Source organism: Anas acuta, chromosome 14 (genome assembly GCF_963932015.1).
Source record: "Anas acuta chromosome 14, bAnaAcu1.1, whole genome shotgun sequence".
NCBI classification, from domain to species: Eukaryota; Metazoa; Chordata; class Aves; order Anseriformes; family Anatidae; genus Anas; species Anas acuta.
In genome coordinates, this window is record NC_088992.1 from 18,856,709 (window position 1) to 18,880,627 (window position 23,919).

At 36.6% G+C, this 23,919-nt stretch overlaps 1 protein-coding gene across 4 annotated transcripts; it reads right to left on the minus strand.

The window, feature by feature from the left end:
• Positions 1-1,164: 1,164 nt before the first annotated feature.
• On the minus strand, positions 1,165-21,139 carry GABRA6 (gamma-aminobutyric acid type A receptor subunit alpha6). Of its 4 annotated transcripts, XM_068698461.1 has the most exons (10): positions 20,877-21,139; positions 20,529-20,647; positions 20,245-20,312; positions 18,762-18,982; positions 18,576-18,658; positions 17,857-18,000; positions 17,256-17,408; positions 17,023-17,175; positions 12,658-12,917; positions 1,165-2,191 (listed from the first exon to the last, which is right to left on the minus strand). In XM_068698461.1, exons 1-10 carry the CDS (start codon positions 20,912-20,914, stop codon positions 1,877-1,879), a joined length of 1,554 nt encoding a protein of 517 aa, XP_068554562.1. In that variant the 5' UTR covers positions 20,915-21,139; the 3' UTR covers positions 1,165-1,876. The 4 variants fall into 4 exon arrangements, with proteins under 4 accessions (XP_068554562.1, XP_068554563.1, XP_068554564.1 ...); XM_068698462.1 differs by lacking the exon at positions 17,256-17,408 and having other exon boundaries at positions 20,877-21,136; XM_068698463.1 differs by lacking the exons at positions 20,245-20,312; positions 20,529-20,647; positions 20,877-21,139 and adding an exon at positions 19,829-20,210.
• Between the last annotated feature and the right edge of the window lie 2,780 nt (positions 21,140-23,919).

The window sequence follows — 23,919 nt, forward strand, 5'->3', positions numbered from 1 at the left end:
TGCATCACAATCATTAGTTACAACTGAGCACATGAACAGGAGATTGTAATTTATGAAGAAAAGCTTGAGCAACATTTACATAACTGTTTATATTCTTTGTCATTTGAAACATCCCAGCTGTTAAAACTGTTCTGTTCTATAAATCTTGATGGTGGATTTTTTGCATTCTATAATAATTGCTGCACTTGTGAACATGTTTGTGAACTTACAAAAAGGGAATTTTAAAAGTATTTACAGTCAGCACTATGTCCTAGTTCTTAGAAGTATTTTTAAAATCTAGTTCTACTATAACTATTAATATACAAGGTTTAGGTAAATATTTCATCACTATGAAGGTAAAATGTTCCAAATATTTCTCTATCTAAAATGAGAATGGTTGAAGGAAATAACTGGAATTATGGCAAGCTACGCAGGCTGAGAAACTGGTCTCTAAACAGAAACTGTAATGATTATACATGAGCTTTTTTGATACTTCCCTTCTCTGATTGAGATAAGTAATGTGCAGACATAGTCAATATTTTAATAGAGGGATCAGTATCTCTGGCACAAATGCTAAACTTAGCATTGGGCAGATTTTGAGTGGCCAGGCGTTAGCAGCTGTGACCTCTTGAAAGAGACATCTGCAGAACATTTGCAAGAGGTAGTGCCTCCTATCTTCCTGCCCTTCTGATTTCATATAAGCTGCTTGGCAACACACTCTCTCTTTGAGAGACAGCATTTTCCAGATCATACTAGTAGCAAAAAAATCAGCAAAATTAGAGGCTACTAGCCTCTGCTTCAAGTAGAGGCAAGATGCCACCAGTCAGCTGTTCAGCGCTGTCTTGTTAGTTTGAACTGAAATATCTCCTGACTCTCCAAGAGATTTCCCTTGGCCTTCTTTACCTCTAATCTGGGAAATAAAGGCAGAATTTGCACACCACTCTGATCAGATTTCCAGCCTATGTTGTTATTGATATAGGGACTTTGTGCATTCAGAACTGTCTAAATAATATCATTATATCTGTAGCTGTCCTAAATAAAACTAAATTGACCAAACATATGGACTGCAATGTACAGTGAGATTCAAAAACTCTATGGCAACAAGGCAAATGAATTTATTATTTTTTTTTACCAAGGAGAAAGGGCATCATTAACTGTATTTCGACAAAAAAGAAAATCAGAGAATTAAAGCATTAAAGACTAAATTTTAATAACTGTTTGAAAGTGATAAGCTAATCACTGACTGATTATTCTAGGCACACTCAGTTTGCAGGGTACACATCTCTTCTGCACTTCATGGACATCTAAAGGCACAGTAACTCTTAGCCTGATTCAAACATGCAGAGAATTTAGCAACTTTATCAGAATAAAGTAGTTCCATTTTATGAAGAAACATGGAAAATCAGCATTAAAATGTATAAAAACAGGGACTCTCAATTTACAATGTATGCTGTAATTGTCAATAGTTCCTCACGCTGTAGATACATATTTAGAATAAATTACTTATTTTAGTAGACTGCTATTGTGTCATTGAGAAAATCTTAGCAGATATTAATGTTCTTATCTCCTTTATTGTACTGCTGCAACAGATAATTTAACAGATAACTTTACCATTCCTTGCTGTGGACAGGAAGATGAAGAATTGGAAGATTTAAGATTGGTATGTTTGCTGAGAATGGTCTCATACATTGTCTTACACAATTTCCTATGTTCTGCTCAGTGTAACATAGTAAAGAAGTTAGTGTTTACATTTCTCACCTTCAAATAGCCTTTCTACAGTTTACCGAGTGCCACTGTTATTGTAAGTGACAGCTGATTTTTAGATCAGTAAACTTTCCTCAGACAGAACTGATTAACTGCAGTTGCCAAAGCAAATGAACAGTTCAAATAGTATTGGCTAACTAAGCATGGTACATATTACAAGCAAGTATTCTGAAATTCTACTACTCACTTCCATAGTGTCTTTTGAAAGGTAAACAACCCAGTATACCAGGTTGAATCCTGCAAATGCCACTGGGAAGAGGATCCTAGAATACTGGTCTATTTTACTTGTGCCTCCAATAGGTGGTGGTGCTGGGGTGGCTGGTGGAGGAACAGACACTGGTTGATATTGGGATGCACTATTTGATATTATGCTGGCTTCAGGAGATTGATCTGCCTGAGACGCTACAGAGTTTGCTCTCTTCTTCAGGTTACAGTTGGAGTCAGAATGCTGTGGAGGAAAAAAAAAAAAAAAAAGAAAAAAAAAAAGGTTGATTTATGGCTACAAGAGTCTTAGGTCATGTGATCATTACATTTCTCTCCATCATTTTACACAACTTTCTGATTTGTTATTTTTTTATTGCTCTGCTCTAGAACAACCTTAGGAAACCACAAAACAATACTAATCTACAGAGGTACATTTGTGGCTTTACTGTAAAAAGATAAAAAGCCATATGCTCTCTATATCGCTAACATGTTAATTAACAGGAACAACGAGAGAAATAAAAGAGGAGGAGCTGTAAGGAAAAGATGATAATGGTGTACCTAAATTTTAGTATATTTGTGTGACTGAAGCTTTTGTAGGTATGAAATCAGCTCCAAACATGTATGGGCTGTCTTCAGTAATGTAATGGGCAATGGGCTGTGTAAGCCCATTGACAAGTTTTGCTAAACACTCACTTGAGCTGACTGTCACTCTGTTACTGGTTCCCAACCTAGTTGCTGATAAACACTTATCATATCAAATGGGAGGACACAGAAGTTCAGAGACCTTGCTAGCAATTCCTGCTGCTGCTGCTGCCACCACCCAGCATGACTATTAGTAATGTGAATGCGTGGCAGCAGCCATAAGATTTTCCTGATAGCTAAGAAAATAGAGAAGAATGCCTAGAGTGTCATGGTGCTGTTTATTGTTTTGATATGAAGTACTCAAGATTTCTAAAAATAGGGAGCAGTATAAATACCTTTAGATGCCACCAGGCAATGGAACATCTAACATTTTGGCTGAGTTTATGTCTAAAGCTTCATCAATAAAAAATTACAAGGATTATTCCCAAATTACTGATGTAACCATTGTACAACATAAACAGCTATTCTTGGGTTTGAATAAGCAGAATTTTTGGTCAGCAGAAGTAGATGACTGAATGAATGAAGTTGATGAGGGAAATGTTAGGTGATGCAAATAATTTACAATACACAGTATATTTATATATATATTTTTAAGTGGAATAGTAACATTCAAATGGTTTTGAGGCAGCAAAATTCTGCTAGACGTGATGTTTCTAAAGTCATTCTTTGGGAGTGATTTAGTGACAATCATTCACCTATATGGAGCCCTCTGTCAGCATTTTGGGGATTTATCCTGCAGGATTTCTATGCACGGAAACAGGCTTTAGTCAGATAAATGATTGCATCATTACAAGGAAAAGAAACATTTATTGCAGTACATTGCCTATACGTGTATCTGGGCCAAAATTTCTAGATAAAAGACCAGCCTAGCACAGCTGGTATCATATGTATGATTTCAAATATAATTTTAACAGGAATTACCCTTTTAGCAATATTACTGCCGAAGTATGAGAAGAGGTTACATTACTACACTAAAATGCTAAGTTCTGCTCATGGATGAAAGGACTGGTATCCAGAAGAAATTAGGGAGAATGGATTCCTCACAGCTGAATTTAGTTTATGTAAAAGACACTTTTTGTACATATGTTTTTCAACTATTATACTCTTTTTTCTTTTTTTCTTCCATATCCTATCATACCTACCACTTGTTATAACCCCCCATCTTCAACTCTGATAGCAATTCAATGATCACTATCATGTTTTGAATGGGTATCAAAGGGCATTCATATTCTGGAGCTATACCTATCTAGAAAGCAGTTATTTGTTTTCGTATTTTCCAGTTACACAGCAAGCAACAGACAGATTTAAATGGAGGATGATCTACAGATGTGTCACAGAAACAGAAAGAGGGTTATCCATGTCCACTTGCATTAATCATAATAGTAATCCCACATTTTAAGTAGACTTACTGTCATAGCCTAGGCCACTGTTTTTCTGTCAAGTAGCTATTCTATTTTGCTTGTATGCCCTGCTTTGAACTCAATTGTCAGAGTTGTAAGGTAGCTTTTTTTTTGCTTGCAAGATAGCTTGACCTTTTGTGGAGAATGAGTGGTTGCTAAAAACATAGTTGCTGAAGTGAAACTTAGACCTTCTTATCTGCAATACATGTATTGTGATACAAAGAGGGTCAAATTCTGCTCTGGATCACTCAAGCATGAATTAGAAGTTACTGTTCTGAGGTAGAGTTAAAAAAATTGTAGGCATAGCAGATGTAGCACAGGGTCAGTGGATTATGTTGAATAGTGGACATATTTTAGAATGCAGAAGTACTAAAATCATTGTGATCATCCACACAGGCACTTGGAAAAGGGTAATCCCGGTTTAAATTTTATTTATAACATTTATTAAATCTTATGTGTTGCTGTAGAAGGAGGATGATCTTGATGTGACTTCAGGAACTGAGAGAGTTTTCAGGAAAAGAGTCAGAGACAGGAAAATCTGGAGTCAGTGTGTATCCTCAGATTTAGGGAAGACACTGACTAACTTGATTACATGCATGCTATGGGGCCAATTTGGATCCATTTCTATAAATGGAGTGATATTAATGATTACCTAAAATAGCTTGTTCCAATATTTGGGAAGGATCAGCACATTTTGCTCTTTCAGGAATGCCACGGTTTTTGTGTTATGCTATTCAGGTGCTTATATAAATCTTTAAGGAAGTCCCTAAATAACTTCTTACACTAATACACTTGAGGGCCAATCCAGAAAGTCAGGGTCAGGAATATATTTTTGTCTACCACTATGCTACTCAAGATACAGAAGCCTAAATTTATTTTGGATGTGTAATGAAGTTGTTTCTCAATTTGGCAGCTGACAGTAAACCAGACTTGCTGCCACAGGACAACAACACATACTTTTCATTAGAATTTACTATTAAACCAAGAGGAAGAAACAGAAGGAAGAGATCATTCTTTTGAAACTATTCTTAAAAGATCTGAGTTCTGAACAGCAGCTACAGCATTTTTTTTTTGTTATATTTAGATTTAACCCCTACCTTTGAGAAAGATTTCTACCCACAATGACATGAAATTTTGGCAAAACACAAAACATATAAAACAGGAATGATTAGCCTATTTCAGTTCTGATTTTGCACCATTCATATAGCCAAACAGTGTAAAACAATGAAGACTGTTTTACAAATAGCAAAAGCAACAGCAAGAATCATGAGACATAGCACATTGGGTCGTAATGAAATAAAACATTATGATAAGTTACTGAACCCTGCTTCAGAAGAGTACTTTTGCACTCCTAGAGACTGCTAGTCCCATTAGGCCATTTAACTTGTCACGACGTATGGCTGCCTAGTGACACAGAACAGCTTGCAAGATCACTGCTTAATGTGAGGTGCCATAAAACTGGACTAGACAAGAGATTGGCACGTATATGGGCTAGGAAGGTATAGTCTGAATTCTGTTAAGGTTTTGCAGCTCAGCTACCTGATCCCCTAGGAAGCTCACAAAGTAGTCTTGTCTGTAAAGGTACTGATGATCTCTCAAAACTCTCATCAATATCACTAGAATTTGCTTATGCTCAGAACATCTCAGAAGGCTCTCAGTAAATCACTCTGCTTCCAGATATACAAAATATAGCATATATAATTTTGGGGTAAACAGAATTCTTTGTCTCCTTTTTCTGTTTTCTACAGATGCTAATTGTGACGAATGCACTCAAGAGATTTCTGAAATATATATAAAATTCTCTACAGTTCTGTTTTCCTTTATACTGCAGATGTGTATTCTTGCTATGAGTTTAGCTTATGACCTAGCAGTAAAACGAGTATCTTATGTATGCATTCAGATACTGGCTAATTTTAAACAAATGCATGCCCTTACCCCTCTCTCTTAGTCACTTATGTCCCTTATTGCTGTGAGCACCATGCAGTACAGAGAGGTTTTTGAGAATAAATTCTAAAAGTTTAGACAAAAAAAAATATTATCTCTCCTTTAAAAAAGTATTAGATTGAGACTATTAAATTTTAATGATATCACAAAAGAAAACAAAAACAAACAAAAAGCTAGGACCAAAACTCCATCTTTGTACAAAGCAGAATAGTAAATTGAATACATAACATTCTTTTTCCCTGCCCATCTAATTTGTAGATACAGTAGTAGATTATACAATAAAAACATTCATATTATCTACATAAAATCACATGCTGGTAACCTAGCTCCCAAAAAGGGAGCTAAGCATAGTTTAGGTATTTAAATCCTTCTTAGACTTTGCTCTGCATACATCAGTGTGATTTGTAAGACCTCTGGTTAGCTACTGATCTATATACAGCACCTTGCAGCAGGGAAATTCACCACATTGTGTAAGATCTTGGGCATGTACTAAGGTACCTCAATCTTTACTGTCTTGTGCAGTTTAAATCTCCATCTAATGCCAGTGATACGTTATATCCTGACATTCCTTTGCATATCTCACCTGTGGGGTCTGATTTAAAAAATAAATAAATAAATAAATAAACATTTGTAAACAATGTTCTGCATAATTAACAGCTGAATTTAGTTTAGATGTCATTAATAGTTCCTAGCTTTGGGCATTTCTTTAGGCATTCTAAATTTTCTTTCCTAGGCATATTATTAGTAATTGCTACAAAATTATTTTATTTCTGCTTTACCCTAGTAAAAGGGTTAAATCAATCAACTGGAGCATGGGAAAGTCATATTCAAAAATTTTCTTAACCTTCACAGACTGAAACTCATCTCTCTGAAATTATAGCCTAACCTTTAGGTGAACATGGGTAGGGGAGAATGATAATTTGTTATTCTTTTCAATATGAATATACCATAGCAGAGTTTCTCCCTAAAATTGAGATGTACCATGTCAGAAAACTCATATAATTAGCACAGAGCCTCTGTCAAAAGATATATTTGTGTATGTTAAATTTAAGTGAAGTCGACTTTGGGCTTTTAAACTTAGCCAGTGTCAGTCCTGATACTTGATGGGAGTCTGAGTTGGGAGTAGGAGATAAGGAATCAAAATTCTGCCTGTTTGTAGTACAAACGGTACTACAGAGCTTGTATTTTTCATATTTCCATTATTTGACTGACTTTGTTTTTACTTTCCCCTGCAAAAGAAAAGGATTAGACTTCAATATTTAGCAAAAATGTCTAAAGCCAGGGAAATCTCCCCTCCCCACCCCTCCCCTCCTCTCATTTCTCTTTTATTTCTCTTTTCTTTCTAAACCTTCCTTGCTGCCCTGCATTTGCTTTGTCAAACAGATAAATATTTAACTCTGGCAGAGCCTAATAATGAGCATCTACTTTCCTTGTTGGGATGACAAAAAGTCAATAGAATTGAAAGTTGTTGTTTGCTTTTAATAGTCTACTTGATACCATGCAATTGTGGAGAAGCAGGAAGGTCTCTCTAATTTGATGGAAAGTGCTGCATTCTCAGTCAAGGCTTTATTGCACGTAGCTTTTCTAGCATGACCTCATAAAGGGTTGTTGATAATCCAAATAGAAGTGCTCTCCTTTCAGCTATACTATGATACTCATTAAACATCCTCAATATATTCTGACATAATTATAGAAAACTAAATCCTCTATTGAGAAGTGACATATGGCTGCTCTGCAGTTGGGCAGGGTTGTTATAAAGAATGAGAATCCTCTTTTGCTCAAGTCATGTTATTTTGAAAACAGGTACAGAGCACTTTGTTGGGACAGGGAAGCTCCCCCAGCAGTATTTCACTGTTCTGTGTTGCTTTCTGTTAAAATAACAGGTCTTTAAGAAAACAAATGTAATCAACCAACCGCCGTATAATAATCTTTTGTCTGTTACATGTAGTCTTCCACATGTAAAGGGTTTCTTTTCATTCATAGTGTGTACTCCCTGTCCTCTGCTGGGTGCTCCCTGACCATCTTGTAGAGCATTACTTAAAATGATGCACTCCAAACAGTTTCAGCAACGCCTCTTCCCCCACAACTTCTAGAAATGGGGTAAAAAAGCCATAATGATGAAACAATATGATTGATATAAGAACAATACATTTGAAATGGATTAAAATGCTAACTGCCACAATGAACTATATATTTACATATATATGTGTGTGTGTATATATATATACACATACACAAACATACACTAGGTGTTTGTTTTTGACATGCTATAATAAGCTTGGTCACCATATGAATAAAAACAGGCTTCTGTCAGGGTCCAGATGACTGCCCAGCTTGTTGCCATCATGTTTTGGAGTGGAACACCCATAGTTTTGTATTTCATACAGGGATTGCCTACAGCTGACAGAGAGAGCAAGCCAAACTTTGCCTTCAGTTAACTGAGGTAAATAGAGTTGCTTGCCTGGAACCAAAACAGGCATGCTGGGCTGTCATCAGTAAACGGAGCACATACTCGGACCATTGCATCTCTTAGTGAATCTAGTGAATTCCAGTAACTTCAACAGAGTTTCTCATATTTTCATTAATATAATAGAGAAGAATGTGGTTTTATGCCATTTTTCTTTTCCGAATGTATTGTTTTGGGGGAGATATAATAAAAACCTGAGAGAAAAAGTGTTGTTCATTTGAATAAAGCACAATTTTGAAAAAAGTTAACTAGACTCAATTGGGAAGGTGTCTTTTTAAAAATAACTACTATTTTGCAGGAAATATAGTTAATTTAAAAGGGGAGGGGAGGGGAGGGAAAGGGAGGGGAGGGGAGAGGAGGGAATTCCATAAATACTTTTGTCTTCATGAGTTCAGGTCCTCAGTGAAAGCAGCAAAAGCTTCTACCTGACTTTTATAGCTCCTTATTTTCATTTGTATTGAAGCTATCTCCAGGGGCTTGTCTTACCTAACACAGTAGAACGGGTCTCCTGTCATACAAAAAGTACTAGTTCATACAGGGTAAGGATATTCTCACCACAATGTTCTTTCAGGCAAAATTCATCAGGCAATTTAAGATAATATAATGTAAAAAATATACAGTCTACTTGTTAATTCTACTGCTGCTGTAGGTTAAAGAGCTGCATAGGCAGTTGTACAGCTATGACAGTTTTGCAGTAAGAACATCTCACTTTTTCACTTTTATGTTTACATTTGGACTCCCCAAAGCTAATTAAACCTTTAAATTCTTTGAAAATTTCTCAGTGTAAAAATACTGACTTCTATAAATACAGAAGACAGTAAACATTGTGCATTATTCTTCATCCTGTATCTACCCCTCTGTATAACTAAAATTCTGACAACTTCCACACATTTAAAAATTACAGGCAAATAAAAATACTAACATTACAAGGGGATGAAACACTTTACTACCCTATCTAACAGGGCAAATAAATAAGTACACCACAGATTAGGAAAAACAAAGTACCAAAGCAGGAGAGAAGGAAAAGATTTTAACACATATACATCACATGGAACAGACAATTAGTTAAAATCATTTTAAATATATATGACAGATTCAAAATAGATTTTTTTTCTAGTGAATTAGAAGAAGGCAGAAAGGTAAGAGTCAAAAGGAGGAGCAGAAGAAGTAAGACAAAGTAGTAAGACAAATTATCTAAAGAGTAAAGAATAAGAATTGGACCTTGTAGAAGGAAAAGTGGTAAAAGAATTTAGAGGTGAAGATTTGGGGGAGCAAGCAGAAGGGAATGACAAGGAAGAATTCAGGACCTCAGAAACAGCTCCTAAATCTACAGTAAGAAAAAAAATGAAAATTATGTTTTGTGCCATACTTAAACAACTCTAAGATCAGTAATGTAACTATAGAAGCACAGAGTTCAGTAGAGGATGGTAATGCTGAGGAAATAGTCATATACTCAGATCAGCCTGTACTAACTACATTGTTAGCACTGAAGTGATCTAGTTCAAACTTGTTTCAGCTGAAATTATATTACTGACTGCATCATATATCCATCTATATGACAACATGAAGTTTTCCCCCCATGCTTCTGCCACAAGAAAAAAATAAAAAGAAAGAAAGAAAAGGAAACAAATAAACAAAAAAGCCTTTTGAAGCTTGTTATTTTGTAATTAGTCCTTTTTCCCAGGATGCCTTTGTGGAATGGGACCTTTGATATCCAATAGGGTTAGCTAACTACATTCCTCCAGAAGCTATTTTGACTGCATCTTCTTTCCTTCGGTGGTAGGTACCCACCATTTTTGTGATCTCACTGATTTTTCTTTTACTGAAGTGTGGGGTTCTCGGAAAGAACTGTTCCATCGAGGAAAACATGATGGACTTACAGGCTTGAAAATTACTATTTTATATAACAAGAGCTCTGAGGAAGAGTAGGATTATAGCATTTTTTGAATGCTATAGACTGCTTTAGAGACTGAGTTTACCTTAGGACTTTGATGTGTCTTTACTTATTTTCTAAATTTCTATGTTATTAACTAGTTGTATATATGTGTGTGTGTGTGTATATATATATATATTGAGGAAATGGTTTTAGTGTGCTTACCGGATGTTTTTAATGCTTGATTTTTGTTTGGAAAAACTAAACTGTGTCTTGAATTTGGTTCTGTGCTTGTTTGTGGATGAGGCCCTTGATAAGAAAACTTGAGGTCTAAATGTGTGGGTTTTTTTTGTTTGTTTGTTTGTTTTTTCCTTTTATTATCTGTTTCAATAGTAATTTTTAAATTTCTGATTAGCTTGGTCTTCAGTGATATAGAGAACACCCAAATCTCACCCTCCAGTAGTGAAGCAGCTACAGTCATCAGGAATACTCCTGTATATTCCAATAATACGAATGTTATACCAATACCAGTATGTATGTTCCAATAACTCTAATAAAATAATACTCCAATACTCTGATATATCTGGGCATATGTAGAGAGCCATATGTATTTTGAAATAGATGTCCTCTAGAGATTCTGGGGACTTGGGGAAGGATTTCTAGTGTCTGCTCTGAATTCACCACCAGTAGCGTGTGCAGAGTAGCCCAAATCAAGTTTTCATATCACTCATCACGGACATCAATATATGATTTTTTTTTCCCCTTCTTGGAAACCTCACTATGATTAACTCAAACTTGAACAAGAAAGTGTGTAGAGCATAGATTGTTCCAGCAGTATTTTCCTCATGCTACAAAAGGCTAAGTGATCTCTCTAGGCACTTTTCTGATAGCTTGTCCTCAAAAAAAAAAAGTCAAACAGAGTAAAACTGCAGCTTTAGTACATTTTAAACTTTCTTCAGTCTTAACATTATTCTTCTCATTTTGCATTATTATACTGTTACAGAATTCTGCTCACTCAGTCCAAAGTACTTCTCAAATATGATATCTGGGGGGCGGGAAAGCATGTTCTAAATACTAGCAAATACTAGCATTCTCTTTCTCTCATTGTTTTTTGTAAGGTTTAAATATAATCATGAAAGTTTTTTGGATCTCTCATTTGTGTTTTCTTTATACAACCGGGATTTAAAAGAAATAATCTGTGGTTTTGAGTTAAAATTTATAAAGATTTAATTCTTCTATCATTAACATGTTTAGTGAAATAAAATGCATGTTTGCTTTCTTATTATGTCTGACAGTTTTTTTGAATACTTTTTTCAATATAAATAAAAAAAAAAGTAAAATGCAATATATTTTACAAGCCCAATGCTTCCCAGTCAAATTGAGGAAGATTAGCTGATGAGTTCCTATAAGGACTACTAGCAAGAATCTTTGTAGCTTTGGATGCAGTATTATATGGAACTTATTAATTATAACAATTTGCGTGTACCAAAATGTTACAAGTTTAGCTGTTATTTACAAGCAAAAATGAAAAAAAATGACCATATGATGGGTAAGGTGTTGCCCTATTGTTCAGTAGCTTTTAAGTTGACTTTCCTATTCAACTACAGACTCAATGGTTTTGCAGGTTGTTCAAATGCTGTTACTCCTCTCAGAATGGGAAATGTGGTGATAGTAAAACTGATTCTGAAAACGGGAGCGCAATGCTGATAAATATATTAACATATGTTGTGAAACAGCATTAATTACTTAGCCCAAGATGTAAGGAACAATATTTACAAGCAATTCCAACATAAGATTTTTGGTATTAGACAGCCTTCTTTTTTGTCACATGGAGTGAAACCTATCCTTACATAAATCTTTATGTTTATGCTTTTTATTTTCCCCAAGCTTCCACCAAAGCAGACTTTATGAAAGTAACAGATGCCAAGTTTATGTAAAGGCTAATTCCTCTTCTTCCAGATGACCCACTTATGGTATGTGCCAGTATGCTACAGTGATCCCATAATCATCTGGCCAATGCACATGTTCGTTGTACTGTACATTGTCTTACAAATTCTACAAACTCACTCAGAGAACAACACAGCTGCCTGAACACAATGCCTCCAGCACCCAGCATAATAAAGTATTATGGGTAACCATCTAATGTATTACCTTAAATATCTTATCAAATAGACATCTCTGTAGTAACTTATGTAACAAATCAAAATAAACATTATGAATAAATGACATCTTTCATTTTCTGCAATAAGAGCAATGTCTTGATAAATAGATATGTTCCAAATGCATAACCTGTTTCAGGTTAAGATCACTTTAATATTGTTTCACATTCACTACTCAGCTGCTCTTCCTATATGATACTTATTATCAGAAAAGCAAGCAATTACCGAGACAATCTCGTCCTCTGCCGGTACAGTTGCTGCTGATAGTGCTGCTGCCAGTGCTGCTGCCCTTGCTGCCTTCCTCATTGCTCTCTGAGTCTGAAGATTGGTAAAGTAGTTGACAGCTGCAAACTCAATAAGTGCAGAGAAGACGAATGCAAAGCACACAGCTATGAACCAATCCATGGCAGTAGCATAGGACACCTTGGGCAAAGAATGGCGTGCACTGATGCTTAAAGTGGTCATTGTTAGAACTGTAGTTATTCCTTGAAAATAAGAGAAAGAAAAAGGGGGCATTAGAATTTTGCTAAATTCTAGATGTAGATGTAAATGCCTCTATATATATACATATGTGTGTATATATATATGCGTGCGTATCTGTTTAAATACAAAATACATAAAATATAAAACCAAAGAGGTTTTAGCTGTCAACTAACTAACAGGAATTCTAAGTATTTTGTTATCATAAATAATTCACGTATAGTGGCTTGAGTATCTAAAAGTTCTGAATAAACTTCCTTAATAGACCAAGCAGATTCAAAATTAAGATAACTTCGTGCTACAGGGTACAGCTTCATAGAATTGTGGTAAGACATGGGTATAACAAAAATCAAGATCAGGCTCTGAAAGACACTTTATTTGAGAGGTTGCTAAGTGAAATACTTGGCAAAAAATCTAAATTAGTTTACCATGATTTCCTAAGTGTTATGATCCGCTATTTCTCCTATTGTTGGACAAGACAGATCATGGCTTCCAGAACCCTCACTGGATTCATCAGAATTTTGCATTGAAGTCAGTGGTAAGCTATGATCCAAATATTTCTAGTAATAAGAGTTTGGTCATCTATACAGTGATCTTTAATCTCTGAATACATTTTTAAAGATTCACTGACAGTATATTGATTTGCAAGTTCCCATAGTAACAAATATGGAAGGATGGAAAAGGTGCTTCTCTAGAGATCCTTTTGTGTTTTCATACACAAAAAATCTGGTCACATAGCTTATGGGCCACAAAGTATTTTTAAGGTCTATTGTGACCTTATGATTTCTCTTTTGTAATGTAAATCATTAATAATGTGGGAAATACACTTCCCACTGCTGCCTGACAAGCAAAAAGTACAAGAGCAAACTTATCCATTAACATATAAGGTTCTGTGACTCATGTTTGCTTGTAATTATGCCTGCTGGAATCTGAAAATTGCAGGTATTTAAAGAGAGTAAGCTGGAGAATACCCTCTTCTGCTCTTTTCTGCAGTTGGGAAAGGGGAGGTGGGAAAAATAAAGGATGTTATAATGTCATGCTGTGATGATGAATCAATATGCTGTGAATGATGCTCAGTAGAAAGGATGCAGTGTCATTGCATCCTGCATCATCAAGACAGGGTGACTTGATTATTTTCAGGATTTTTTTGCAGCTCTCTCACATGATGTAGCTTGCCAGCTGTCTGAGGCTAAATAAGTCCCAATGTCATTACTTAACATGTTTTAATGAAATGCAAATAGAAGATAGTATAAAAATATGTAGGATCTCTACTTCTCCCAAGTCTGTCAGACCCATTTAATAATATAAGTACAAGAATACTGATATAAATTTCAATTTCAAATGTCCAGAATTAACTTTTCAATATGATATGTGATTAGATTAGAATCTGCCCATGTGCTAGTTAGTAATAAAGAAAGATGCATTCTGTGTCTGTATAAAAACTTACTGCAGAAGGAATTTAAACTTAGGAGTAGGACTCCTATTCTATTACAGATATAGATAAGAACACTCTCAATGTGGAGTTGATGAAATGCTCTGCACTGGGGAAAACTACTTTATCAAACAGAATGCCAAATTACAGTTGGTAAAGTGTGTAACTGATGATTGTCTTTCCACTTTGAAGACTTCTTGGTAATTTTTGAAAAATTTGTTATATATTGCAAATACTGAAATATGTTATCTTTTTTTTAAATACAAAATCCATCTCTGACACTTCATAAATAAAGTTTAATGACTAGATAATAAGTTTAAATTTCCAGAGTAATCTGCTAGAACAGTAAAAGCCAGCTGTGTGTCTCTGCAAAACAGCAGATAACTCTTTGCCAGGACTAAAAAAAAATAGATAAAGACACAAAATTGCAAAGTAGTAGCCATTGTTATATGGGTTCAAAGCATTTGATACTTAATAGGGCACACTTAAAACTTGGCTTTAATAAACATGTTTCTTATTCCAAGTAATTTCTGATAATGAAATGCTAAAAAAAAAATAAATATGTATGCATATACACACACCTACATACAGAAGCTCCATGTAAGATAAGGAATTTCTTATTGCCAATCTGTTGTTCTTTACAATGGCATAGTTACAAAGAGCACAAGAATGTCTTGTCTCTTCAAGTATTTCTGTCTCCTATATTTCGCCTGTAGGTCTGTAAACAGCAGATGTTTATTAACATTAATTTATTTTATTGTAATGTTACCTGCAAAAGATAACTAGCATCCACTTTGCAGGTAAATAGAGTAAGGTGAATTTATTCTGAAAAATTAGTTAGTGCACACTTACTTTTCTACCATTAATTTATCTTCTTTCAAACTTTTGAGAATGCCATGCTTTATAAAAATATAAAACTCTATTATTCTCACACTTAAAGGCTTAAAACATAGGAGCAAAACTGAAACATCTTTATGATTCAAGTATTTGCAATATGATGCAGAAAGGATGCTTACTTCTCCATTTTAAACCTTTTCTTTGTTGCTGGTGCCTAACAGTCAAGAAAATATCAATTTTTTCCTTAGATGATGGTATTTAGAATCCATGGGATTTTGAATTAGAAAGGATTATAAATTCATGTTGTTCCTGGGAGAAATAAGAATGGATTGAAATATTCTTTTAAAATGCCACCATGACAATTTTTCAAAAATACTGAGAAAGGTGTCTATTTTACTATTTTCTTAAAATATTTTCTATTCCTTATTGTATATTTTCTCTTCAATATGACTAAGTCATTATTTCAGGGTTTGGGATCTTTATGTAATTGTTGCTGAATCATCTTCAGACTTATTTGGACATTGCTTCAAGTGTATAGAATTGACTTCAGCTTCCCACTAGATAGCAAGTACGTTTTACTCACATGTAAAGAATGTAAAATCCAGAGATGCAATATAAAGTTGAATCAGGTAGTATTTATCAGATACATTTAGCATTACATGCCAAATAAACCAGAATGTATGGTATACAAACTTCCTATGCATATTTTATGCTTCAATTGCAATAAACATCTTTGAGAAATTATTGCCTGGTATTTTAGTATTTTAAGCAGTTAAATATGAATTGCTGGAAACTATTACATACAAGTGCCTAATGATACCTAGCTGCATCCCAACTCCTGATGGGTATTTCAAGAAAAAAAAGAAAAGTATGTTCATATTCCTTCAGAGGCACCTGAGGAAGCTGTGCTCATGTATGATTCCTGAAAGTTTGCAGTGCTTTTTTGAATACCATTCCATGCCTGAAATCAAAGCCCACAAATTCTGTATCGTGCTAACCACACCTGTAGGCTTATTTTGAATTATATGACTTGCATCATTCATGCTTAGGCAATTTATACCTGCCTATTTGCTGTTGAAGACAAGTCTGGCAAAGGGAATTTGTTGTGCAGAAATATTGGGTTACGAGAAAATAGTAAGATAGGGTTGCAAAATATGTATGTATGGATAGTGGATTCATGAGAAATTTCTGACAAGTTTTATTATTTCTGCTTGGTGTTTTTATGATTATTTTTTCCCTTGAAACAACAATTCAGTCAAAATTTACCCCTTGACAATAAGTGTAGTTTCAGAGATTATTGATATTGAAAGGGGGTGGCAGAGTAGAGTGGGAATCAGATTTAATAATAGCTGAGCACACAGTTAAGGAGATGAAGCTCCCATTTGGGGGAGCATTAATTCAAACCACTAAAAAGAAAAAAGGGCCCATGCAATACGGACATGCATTCTGCATTATTACTGTAACTTGTGCTAGGGACGATACATCTCACCTAACTTCATTCATCTAAAATCCTTGCTGGTTGTTTAGAAACCTTTGTAGGGAATAGAAAGAGAACACTCTGGAATGAGTGCTAGATGAATTAGGTACCTAGCTGAGTTCCAACCCATGTGATTTATTTATTTATTTATTTAATTATTTTTTCCTAAAAAATGCTTTAACACAGGTAGGTTTCACAACAGAATAAATTGGTTTAATTTTTAGTATTTTCTTTTGTTTGCTGAAACCTACTCTCTGTCTTTCCCAATTAAGAAGTTAATCCCCATTGGTTTAGACTAGCTGTTCAATACAGTGGATTCAACACAGTGAATGAAGTGAGTGATAAAAGAACAAAACATGAATACCAGCCACAGTTCTTGCTGGAACAGATTCTTTGTTGATCCAAAACACAACTTGAGACAGGACAACAGTCATGATGCATGGAATGTATGTCTGAATGAGATAGTAGCCTATTTTCCTTTGGAGATGGAAATAGAGCAGCTGAAGTGAATATTCACCTAAAACAAACAAGCAATGAAAATGATGAACGAATGGTATATGTGATGCAGAACTGGTCAAAGACCTTAATGCAGCATACCAAAAACTGTTCTGGCTGGAACAGACTCCTTGTTAATCCAGAAAGACACCTGAGAAAGAATGACTGTCATAATGCAAGGAGTATATATCTGTATCATGAAGTAGCCCATCTTCCTTTGCAAGTGGAAATAAACTGTCATGATTACATATTCACCTGTTAGGAGACAAGTACTTTAGCATTATTTTGGCACTGTATTATTGGCTTAAACCCAAAATACTATGCTCTTAGGAAAGCACTAATAAGCCTCCTAGTGTATAACAAAAAATAGACTAACAAAAGGTGAAGTGACCTATTGGAAACAGAGGAAAAGAATATTAATTTTTATGTATTGTTTTTACTGGGATAGGGAGGCAGGGGGGATTCTTAAAGGAAATGTATTGAATGGGAGTCTTTCATTCAATTAACTACAGTTAATTGAATTAAATTAACTAATTGAGTTAAATTAACTACAGTTATTTTTTTTACAAGGATTTTAGTTTTAAAAATGACAGAAGGCAGTAATGCATGTTACTAATGCATGTTACATAGGGAAAAAATAAATCTGTAAAACATCTTGAAAACAAATTACAATGTCAGTAGTTCCCATATGGCTACTTCTTACCTGTGTTAGATTTAATGGTTTCACTAGATACAGTTTGTCCTATGAGGTCATACTGGAGGAGACTGGAAGACTCTTGTGGTACTTCTACTGAGTGCAGGGGTCCTTTTTTCCATGTATAAATGATTTCACTTTTTGGATAAGCATCTGAGTTAGGGAAAAATTACTCATATAAATTACATGATTTATAAGCAATTGAAAAAACAAGTAGTATGATCCCTTTTGGGTCTAAAACTCCAATGAAACTTGCATCCTGCTCCAATAAGTCTCTAATCACATTAATGATGAAATGCAATAAATAAATAAATCAACAAAAATAAAAAATGGGAGTAATAAGGGAATGGCTGTGGTCGGAATTGATAGGTGCTTCTTGATTTGTTATAAAACACATACATTGATTACCACAGGTTGTCTAAATATCTTCATTTTGTAAAACTAGACTTTAAGGAATGAACCATAGCTTTTATGACTTCTTAAAGGGCCAAATTTGACTACTAGATCTGTTAGAATATACAACAGAATATCTTTTAACAGTCATTCTTCAGTGAACTAATCCACGTGACTAACAATGGTCTGAGCCTCAGAGGAAAAAGTAAGATTTTAGTCTAAAAAATAAAAATAAATAAAATGTTTCAGTGATGTGTCCTAGGATCTCGCTTCTGATCTCACATACATAGAGATTAAATGTATTACTATACATAACTGAAAAATATAGAACTTACAGCTTCCAAACTTCAGCGGACAAGCGTGTCCATCCATTGGGAAGTTCACCAACCGCATAGGACAATCAGCATTAATGGTTAGTCTAGATAACATTAAAGTAGATGACAGTAAAAAATAAATGGTATACAGCAACACTGAATGAATGATAAAGAAGGTCAATCAAAATCAGGAGAATAAGCTCTTACCTCATTGTGTAAAGAATAGTTCCATTCTGCATAATTCTGAAAAGTTTGTTAGGAGTTGTCATATTATGAGCAATTGATTTTTTTCCATTTCTAAAAAATGTGTCTGGTGTCCAGATTTTACTGACCATTAGATTGTTCAATCTCAAAATTTCAGTAGGTCCACCAAACTTCAACCTCTCATCAGTCCATGTCTGACGAAAGAAGACATCCATTGTGTATTCCTATGCAAAATGAATAGGTGAATTATGCATGAGGGTCAGCAGTCCTGAGCTGCTGTATTTAAAGTAACTCCATGAAAGACCATAACACATATGTTAATGTCTTTTAATTTACTGCTTAGACACGTAATCCTATTGCTATTAAATAGTTCAAAAAAAAAGTCTGTGAGAAATGTATCATATTTTCTTATTAATTAAATTGCAAATTATCAAGTGAACAGGTAACTTTGATGTAAAGAAAAAAGTCTCATTGTCCTCTCAGAGAAATTAATTTAATTCAAAAAGACTGAGATCCAATGAGAAATACAAATGTCTACTTTAACATCCTTTCAAAGTGCAAAACCAAACTATTAATATTTAGCTGCCAGGAACAAAAAGATGTACACAGTGCCACTTCTGAAGCTTACTTTTCATAGTCATAAAGAAAGGACCGACGTGAAAAACATTCATCACTGTAAGATTATGTTGTCAAGTTAATATGAGTTATTTTTCTTAAGGATTCTTAATAATGTTGTTGTAAGCCTTCAGAAGGGAATTCTCTACAGAAGTTGCTTAGGAAATGGAGCTAAACCTTGTCAGGAGGCAGACATGCAAGAAAGCATACTGTCTCTATGCCTTCTTGTAGACTGACTGATGAAGAGAGGTAGAAAAACTTCTGGGTGTACCTTGGGGTGCGCTGTTCCTTGCAAGCATGCTGGAATATAGTCTGAGGTGAGCAGGTATTGGAGGAAGGGTAAAAAGGCAAAAATAGTGATAAAAGTACATTTCCAGGATGAGAACAGTGGCTTAACCTTTCCCTGAGGGCTGCAGCTGCTGTAATTGATGAAGCTCACGCAAGTCTGCACCGACCTGAATTTGGGGTCCCCAGTATGATGAGCTGCTGCCTCAAAAATGGCACCACTTCCCTACAGCTGTGTAGTGGGTTGTCTCCTACCACACAGCCTTCTTGCAAATCCCTGTCAAGCCACAGATGCTTACACCATTCTTAATGAGGTTAAAGAGGCATCTTTAACCTTCTGTCCGTGTCCTCAGTGGAGGCCAGTGGTGTCCTCTGTGCCCAGCCTCGGGCCTGGGGCCATGGGGCTGTGCCAGGTGACTCCGCTGGGGAAATAGCTATATGCAGCTCCAGCCAAACCGCTCTGCTGGGCCGCGGAGATTGTCAAGAAGATTAAACCTCGTAATCTGCTCTAATGACAGACAGCTCAGATGCCACCGTAATGAATCCCGGGAAAAGGAGAGCAGGGGCAGCGGTTGGGGGCCCTTACCATCTCCACGTCGGACACCGGCCCGAAGCTGGTCACGTAGATGTCTGTTTTGACTTCTGTCACGGCACCTGTGGGACACCGAGAGGAGCGGGCTCGGGGGTGGCCCGTGCCGTCCCTCTGGAGGGGGCGGGCGGGCTGGGGGCTGGCGGCGCAGGGACGCTGGTCGCCAGCCCCGGGGTTTTCGGCGCCCCACTGCCCCCTCCCGCTCCGGAGGGACCTCCATTGCCCGCATCACCCCAGGGCTTTGCAGCTTCCCTGACGTGAAGGGAGCTTCCCCCCTGTACCTCCAAATCCCGGCCGGAGCCTGTTGTCGTAGCCGTCCAACAGCTTGTCGAGGATCCGAGTAATGTTTTCCGAGTAGAGGTCCCCCGCGTTGCCCTGGCCCCCCAGAGCCTTCTCCATGCTGCAAGGAGAGGCGAGTCCCTCCGTCAGCGCCCGCTCCTCAATCCGGCAGCCTCGCCTCAGCCCGGCCGGTCCCTCAGCCCTCCCGCCAAGCCCGCGGCCGTAGAGGAAGCGGCCCCCAGAAGCAAGCAGCCGGGGAGAAGGGGCTCAGTCCCACCTCGCCGCAACCCTTGTGGGCTGTGGAGGGGCTGAGGGAAGGCTCTGGGGGCCGTCGGAGTGGGCTCGCTCACCTCACGACCACACAGAGCCAAACGATGAGCAAAGCCATGCCTCGGGGCTGCGCGGGGACGCTCAGGTGCCCTCAGAGCCGTCAGCTGGAGCAAGTTTCGGCGCTCATCCTCTCGGCCAACGAGTGAGGACGTCGGGGAGCCCGCCTGGCTTGGCCCCGTCCCCTCGGCCCTCAGGCACTCGTAGCCCGGGCTGGGAGGGCGAGGGGCGGCGGGGGCTGCCCCTACCCCGTCGGTTTTGCCGCCGACCTTCAGCCTCAGCCGGGTGTCCGGCGGGGAATTAGGGTCTGAGGGGACGGCGCGCGGTCGGAGAGCAGCGACAATAATCGAATAAGGCATTACGGGAGATTAAAAGGAAGAAATCCACTGCTAGTTTTGGCATGGAATTAGCAGGGAGTCGTTAGGAAATCTGGAAAAGCGCTGGCATCTTGCTGATAGAGATTATAATAGAAATGGCCTCAGCTTTTATTATGTTTATGGTTCACAGGGAGATTATTATGCAGTCTCTGCATCATTAGAACTTTAAAAAAAAAAAAAAAAATCCCTAGTTTCCAGTTTGTTGTTTTTTGACCTTTCTCAACAGATTTTCTCATGATCAATCCTTCAGAACCATACCGAGAACTTGAATATCTTAATATATGAACACTGAACATTCAAAGCTGGTTCTGGTTCAGGTTTGGGGATTTCTTTTTTAATACTAAGCCGTTTTGGAGGGTTACATCCACGGATTTCACTCAGATGTTAAACCCGAGCATTACTAGGACTTCTGTTCAAAGTGGAGCTCCTTACTCTAAAAATGCTGGGATTGTATATCATTACTGATTTTGTCCCGATAAGTACTGACTGGATCACTGCTATTGCCTCCTTCAGTAAGTGTGTTAATGTAGTCAGCCCTAAAGGAAAATGAGATCAGGCTGCTCCGGCTTTTTCTGTGACCTTATTACTTCCTATAAAGCCAATGAATGATGTAGCACATATGTCATTTAGCTATGCTGTAAACAAATCAATTGGATCAGTTTTCTTTCCTTATGTTAATACAGAGGAGCAGGTAATGAGGCCAAAGCAAAATAAGTGTCATAAAATGTTGACCCATAAAACACATTTGCATTACCAGCTTCTAAGCAAATGTATTTAATTATCAAGTTATGTATAATAAGAATTTGAACAAAACTAGGAGACTCTTTTTTTTTTTTTTTGGCAGTAAGATGAGCTTTTCATACCTAAATGAAGTCCAACACTGGGGCTCTATGCTCAAGTTTTGTGTTTAAGAAAAGAGACTGGGATTCTTAAAAAAAATAAAAATTAAAATTAAAAAAGGTGAATATTAGAAATATTAGAAATATGAGATGCTCTGCCAATGAGTCCCTTTCCCTATTTTTGTTGGTAATACTGCCATCATATATACCACAAAGGTGGGCTGGTTGTAACACAGCCTTTGAACAGTTGTGAACCCAAATTCTTGAGCAGTATTGCTCAGGTGCTCCGTGAACACAACAAAATGGCAATCTATGTGAATTCATTATGTGCTAGTCAGGTTTGTGTTGATACTCATAACTATCTGTCTGCATGATCACATGTAAGATCACATTAGCTCCATGAAAAATCAAAAGTTTATATGAAATAGTAATAGAAAAGGGAACTGTCATTCTTGGGGTAATGTTCTTCTATCAGGTCTGTATTCAAAAACTACCAATTTGAAATCTTACCCCATTCATCAAATATTTTTTATCTTACTAACATATTTGAAGTATTTGTGTGCATCACTCTTCTCACAACTTTAAAACTGTATTTAGAATATAAACACCATTAATATTCATTTTTGCAAATGTCTTTCCAGTAGTATTACATATTATTACATATGTTATGTAACACTAAATGCTTGTTGTTGTTGTTCTTGTTGTTTTTTCTCTGTTACAATGCTTTATTCCTTGCAAAGAGATTTATGTGCTATGGCTTACTGTAAGGACATTTGAAACAATGTCCTTTTCCTTTTTGAATGAAAGGAAAAAGAGATTTTGCCAAACTATTAGAAGGACTATTCTAATTTCAGTGATAAAATATGTAAGAGGGGCAAACTTTTTAAAATGACCGCATGCTTTCTGCAACCAGCATTCCTCAGCTAAATCACACACATCCATTTATGTTCTTTTAAATGATTTATTTTAATAAAGTTCTCATGTGCATTAAGAGCCCAGTGCTGTGCTGGGCCAGACAGCACGCCTTATTTCCTTTACTTCACTTTTCGTTGTTGTAAATTAGACAAAATATTTTGTATTAATCACATCATTTACTTTTTTTCACTATCTTTTGTTCACTAACACCCTGTTCCAAATTGGGCTCCTGGTGTGTAAAAAGAAAAATCATCTGTCTCATTTGCTAAGAGTAGGCCAGGATGTGAATCGGTGGAATCAAATGTTTGTCTGTTTGTTTATTTTTCTCCCTGGTAATAAGGGGTGATTAATATGTTTACTTTGGGGCCAGGTTGGACCCGGATGTGGTTGGATGTACAGTGCAGCAGATGTTCTCGGACATCTGTGATTGCCTTCTCCAAAATAAGGCATCTATATAAATGCAAGCTTTAGGAAATTTAGATTTACATGTGCATTCTTGTAAGCCCACTTCATCACTTAGTTAGATTGAAAATTTAATACTTTGTGAAGAAAAAGAAAGGAAACAGAAAACAGAAAAACTGTGAATTGAAACGTTCTAGTTCACCGTGCTCTGTTTATCCTTTTCACTTGAGATAAGATAAGCCAAAGGGATGAATTCAACAGACACAATTCAGTATGCGCCTTCAAAATAATAATACAGACTATGACATTTCTCCTCAAAAAGGATAGTTCTGTTGAATCCCAGCCAGCTGTTCAGCAGGGTCTAGCTGTGGCATGTTCACTTATCCAAGTTTAGAACTACTCAAGTACTCATTGTACTCTGAGGAGTGTAGTGTGCACACTGTGTACACATTGCTACTATAAGAATATAGTGCACAAGCCTCTTTGTGCCAGCTTGCCCTGTTAAAAAGGATTATTTATGGGAGTAACTAAGT